Source organism: Bombus flavifrons, chromosome 14, assembly GCF_040668555.2.
Source record: "Bombus flavifrons isolate JBK064 chromosome 14, iyBomFlav1_principal, whole genome shotgun sequence".
Taxonomy (NCBI): Eukaryota; Metazoa; Arthropoda; class Insecta; order Hymenoptera; family Apidae; genus Bombus; species Bombus flavifrons.
In genome coordinates, this window is record NC_138455.1 from 7,572,540 (window position 1) to 7,578,157 (window position 5,618).

Consider the following 5,618-nt stretch of genomic DNA (forward strand, 5'->3'; position numbering starts at 1 on the left):
ACATTTCTCGAATCAACCGATTATTTCGGTTCACGTAAAACTATAAACAAATACAAAAGAATCGTTTATAATCGACAATTTGTAACACGTTAATACGATAATAATAATTAATAAATTATTATCGCAGAGGCTGTTTCGCTTTCTCAAACGTGTTAATATCGCAATAATCCTGTCCTATTCTGATATAAAGCAGAATTTTCCAAAACGAGTATCGCGCCCCTTTACAGCCCTCTTACTCGGCAATGTCTTACAAGGTCTCGATAATCCAGTTCGCGAAGGCTTGAAATTACGCCTTCATCCCGCCTTTATCTCGCCTCAGACCCTCGTAAACTTGATTCGAAACCCGAACTCGAGAGAGTCCGTTAGGTGCTGGAGAGGAAACGCAATTGAGTCAATGCTGTTCGCGTGCCTTTACGATCCTGCGGGTCAGAAAAACCGGAGAATGACAGGAAGTCCATGGAAAGCCCTCTAGTTTTTAGGTCACTGGGTCTTCCTTTCACTCCATTGTCGCACAGATTGACGCGAATATTTATGCCTGGCATTCGTTCCCTCAACTCAACCATCTCTCGTAACGAAGAGGATGCGAAAATAAAATTCAGACGGGTGGAGAAAGAGAAAAAGTCGGACATCCTCGTATTATAAACTTGTTCATCCTATGAGCCACAAAGAGAGAGTTCTCCCTTGGAAAATCATAAAGGAGAAAACACAGCGGTCAAAGAGAGTATGCCACCGAGTCGAGTTGGAACTCTGGGGAATTTTTGGAAGAATTTTATGACGATTCTATGTGCCTGTGTGCGTCCAACTTATAAAGGTCGAACGGTATCTCTGTCCTTGCTTATGGCAGCAAGGGATGGTTCGGTGACTGGTGCGAAAATTTATGACGAGTCGTACGCCCTGACTTGTTCGCCGCATTAGAAAGCTCCCGTAAACTTTTACGGGCCAAATATATCTCTTTATTTGCCTGCTTGGAAATTATATGGCGCGTGGCCTGCTGCCGTGACCACCACTGGTCACCGAGGCTGCCCAACTAAACCAAACGAAAAGGATAATATACACGGAGACGCTGTTCACCAACGACGAAATGGCTCTGTCGCGCGCGCGCCGCCAAAGCTTGTGAAAGTTCCGTCCTCGGTAAACAATGGCCTTGGAGGTGACAACTCGATGGATAATCTCGTCGTGTGGCTCGCAAACCATCTTTAGACTGACTTCAATGTTCTTGAGTTTGGAACCGTGTTCAAATTTGAAGGATTCTGATTCGTTCAAACAATAACTTTCGTGTGTAATTTTTGGATGTAGTTCTTGGACCCAGAGGAGAGTACTCTTCTTTTTAGTCTTAGGTTATTATAATAGAGCATTATATACATTGCTCTGTTATTTAAGTATTTGGTCGTACGAGAAATTTACTATGTTTTGTCTCTTTTCGTAAGCGAAGAAAACAGAACAGGTTATAGTTTTTTGTTATTTATATACTTTGCAGTCTTTCTTAGAACAACAAGTATTTAACAGAAATATTTAGTTAGATGCGTGATTTTTCAATTTCCCCATTTTCAAGCATACAATCTGCCAAGATTATTTTCTAATTCCTCCATTCGAAAGTCTTTGGATCATCTTTGCGTACTGTAGAACTTTGAACGAGTGGTCTTTTGATAGATCTACGATCGAGATTATAAAAAAGATGAAGAAGAGAAAAGGATCTGAAACGTTTGAATCGGTATTAGAAAACAGGAAATCCCGTAATCCGATTCTTCGACATGTCTTCCTCCTGTTTCGCAGGATACACGTTTGTTGGTGATTCAGGTACCTAAAACCCAAATTCTGGCCGATGGCCGACCTACGAAATTAGACATGGGTGGCCAAGCGTTCTGCTCGTCGCGATTTCGTACGGTGCACCAAGATTTGAGAATTTCGTTCGGCCAATAGACGACTGCCACAGTGTGACGAATGATTCGCAATCGAAGCGAAACGCAGTTAGTCCTTTGCACCCTACGCGTGCCTTTATTTGTGGCCCGTGCCGCCTTGTGGCCCGAAAATCAAGTGAAATCGGAGAGTTTTGAGCGTAAAAAATATCTATGATGCATAGGTACTATGTATAATTTAGGAGATACGATTTGAGAGAAAATTTTAGCATCTAAATGACAAAATGTTTTAATTGACGAGTTAATGAACAAATGCAATGTCGGATAAATGAAAAATTAAAATACGCACGTTGTTATTAGCAATATTAGTAACTTATGGGTCGGGCCATAAATTTTTTATTATATTGGTAACATTTACAGACATTTACTGCGAATATTCTACTTATTCTTTAGATACTTTTTTTGTCAAACGCAATTTTGTTTTGTTAGATTACGGTGTTTTTTTCGTTATTCCTGTCTTACCTGTTATATTACAATATTATATATTACAATGTTATATAATAATGTTATACATTATTGAATAAAATAATTAGACATTCGAATCCAAATTGTTACTTTCAATCTCGGTCAACCGTATATTTTTGTTACGTTGAGTAAAGAATTGCCTTTTTGGTTGAATTTTTGAATAATAAATGGCCTTAAATTGGTTCCAAAGGCCAACTCTTTTACACGTTAGTTTAATGCGACATATATAATCCGATTTAAAGGGACGAAATTTGCCTTAAAATATCAAAGGTACGTCGACCAAGATAAAATTTCTATATAAATATATCAATAAAATGATAATATTAGGTCATCCCATAAGTTCGTGCCGTTTTTCGAGCGGTTATATATGTTAAGATTGTTTACATACCTTTCAATTTCATGAAAAAATGTAATCCCCCTCTCGTTGTACAACTTCTTCCCATTTTTCTGGTAGGGCCATTATTCCGTCTCGATAAAAGTTCTCTTGTTTTTCTTTAAAATAATTTTCTAAGCTATTTTTGAGAATGTCAATATTTTCAAATTTTTTACCTACTAAAAAGTGTTGTAATGCTCTGAACAGGTGGTAATCAGATGGGGCAATGTCTGGGGAATATGGGGGATGTGGTAAAATTTCCCAATTAAATTCAGACAATTTCGTAAAGTATCCACTTTTCATCACCAGTTACCAGGAGTTAGGGAATGGCTCATGTCTATTACGCGCAAGTAATGACATGCACGCTGTCGTTTGTTCAAGACGGTTCCGTTCCGTAAGTTCATGGGGCACCCAAACTTTCAACTTTGACACCATTCCCATTTTTTTTAAACATCTATGAATCGTTGTCTTAGGTATTTTCAGAACATTTGACATCTCTTGAACTGTCAAACTTCGTAATTTTTCAACAAGAACCCGAATTTTATCTTCGTCTGCCTGAGGAGGACGCCCGGAGCGTTCTTCATCTTCTAAACAGAAATTCCTAGCTCTAAAACGTTGGAACCACTTCCTACAGGTGCGAGATGAAAGCGCATTTTCTTCGTAAACAGCACATATGTTTTTCGTGGCAATTGTTACAGAACTTCCTTTCCGGAATTCATATAACATGAGATGTCGAAAATGGATATGCATTTCACTCATGATTTTTTTCTGTTAGAAGTCATTGTGTTCACTATATTACGATCTTATACCTACGAAAATCTGCTCTAGCCTGTTCTCGATCAGCTAAGCTCAAGTGCATTGGTCCCTTATCGCCGTATGTTTATAAATCGACACATGAAATGTATACACAAAAGTCGACACGAACTTATGGGATGACCTAATAATATAGAAATAACAAAGAAATTCAAATAGAACATCTTGTACACATTCTGAGAGCCCCAGACATCATAAATATTCCCAACAATTATCCCGACACAAATTAAACTACGCGACCCAAAGAAACATTGTCGTTCCATTGAATATCACTCATTTTAACTCTTGCAATTGTTTAAATTATTGTGAAGGAACATAAATCTCGGATAGTGACTGGGATCCTAACGACGACACTATGGTCTTCCTTAGTCTTTCCATTACGTAATTTTCGTTTAAACATCGGCATATTCTACGTAATAATAATAAAGATATAATATAGAAGACATTTTAAATGTATAATTATTCCTGCTCTTTTTCTGTCTGATTAATTTTGCGGTCAGAGAAACAGGGATGGAAGAACAGAAAGCAGTATTTTCGAGGATACACATTACCTGTAGTCAAATGCGGTAAATCTATTGTTATCGATTCGTGGTATGTCTGAGAGTATTGTCTGAAATTTCCACTATGACAATACGGATTATAAATGGAGTTCCTAAATATTTAAATTGTTCGTAATTAGGATACACAGACACGTTGATAGATTTAGGATAGCCTACCTGGATAGCCCTTTGCACATGAAATCGTTACATTTCCGTTACATTTCAAGGCATTTCCGATGATCTGACAAGAAAGAAACACATTTTTTTATACACCATTTAATGCATTTTTAATTCTCTACAAAAGCGTTCCAAGTATTTGGTTGGAAAAATAATTAATTTCAAAGATATTTCAACTTTAATGTTGTAAACTTCTATGAAAAGCAGTATTTTAGACTCATGTTTTCCTTGCCTTTTATACCATACGTTGTATTGTATTTTTTTTTATATTTATTGTATGTTTATGGGATATGTGCTATTGTATACAATGCACAATAATGACCAACTATCTGGTAACTATAAGCAGGTAACCTGACTTTAAAGGCTTAAAAGCTTAAAGGTTTTGCCATATCAATTACGCTTTATGGCTTATTAATAGCATTCGTAGACCTTTTGTAAAAAGAAACAAAGGAACTTGCAAATTCAAAACGGTGCACATTGATTATGTATTCTTCGTTCACCGCAAAGTATTGTGCAAACAAAACCACGTTCGACATGATTGTAATGCAATCGATTAGGCGTTTTTTATTGCTTTACGACGAAAGAGGGACCACTCGCTCGCGGTCGCAAATAAAGACATCCGATACCTCGATCGTATTTTCCAGAGGAGATAATACAATTTATTGCCAGCTAGAGATGTAATTGGGGGTCCGCGGATCGATGCGGTAAAAAATAGAAGACGCGGGGGTCGATTCGATGTTGCATCGGCGCGGTGCAATTACGCTCCCGCGATCGGAATGAATGTCGAGAAATTGGACATTATAAACAGCTCGTTGGCCGCGATGCTTGTTAGCGAGAGTGAACCGGAGAGTGGTGTGCTCCGGTATTTCGGTGCTGAGGTGCTTTTTTTTCATTTCCTCCCTGTTTTTTTGCCTCTCCGTGCGATGCGTGGCATTAATTGTGCGTCGTTCGATCGCGAAATATCGGAAAATTCGGCGGTGAAAAACGGACAAAAATACGAGAGTTTTCGGGGCGGTGCGCGGCAATCGACAAAATTGAAAGTCGTAAAAAATCCTACGTCTAATCGTTATTTTCATCGGCCGTCAAAACAGGGAATGAAACGTGACACGCGTTATCTCTCTGGAATATCGATGTCGGAACAACGACAAAGAATCCGCTGCAGCGCAGCTTGTTATCCATAATTAGGCCATAGGCAAGGTAAATAGCGGGAGATTCGGGTATGGGGTGGTAATAAAAGAAACAGGGACGGGTGGGGAGGGCGAAAGAAGGGTCGTGCGTTTTATGCGTGTGAGCGCGCGCGCGCGTGTGGAGAGTTTGAGGAACATGGGGTGGAAA

General features: G+C 38.8%; 1 protein-coding gene across 1 annotated transcript; it reads right to left on the bottom strand.

The window, feature by feature from the left end:
- Positions 1 to 3,063: 3,063 nt before the first annotated feature.
- Positions 3,064 to 3,513, bottom strand: LOC138187124 (histone-lysine N-methyltransferase SETMAR-like). Its single transcript, XM_069127605.1, has one exon. The coding sequence runs from the start codon at positions 3,511 to 3,513 to the stop codon at positions 3,064 to 3,066; it is 450 nt and encodes a 149-aa protein (XP_068983706.1).
- Positions 3,514 to 5,618: the final 2,105 nt, after the last annotated feature.

Excerpts from the sequence above, each read along its gene's own strand:
- LOC138187124 (XM_069127605.1), bottom strand. The coding sequence starts at position 3,513 with ATGAGTGAAATGCATATCCATTTTCGACATCTCATGTTATATGAATTC.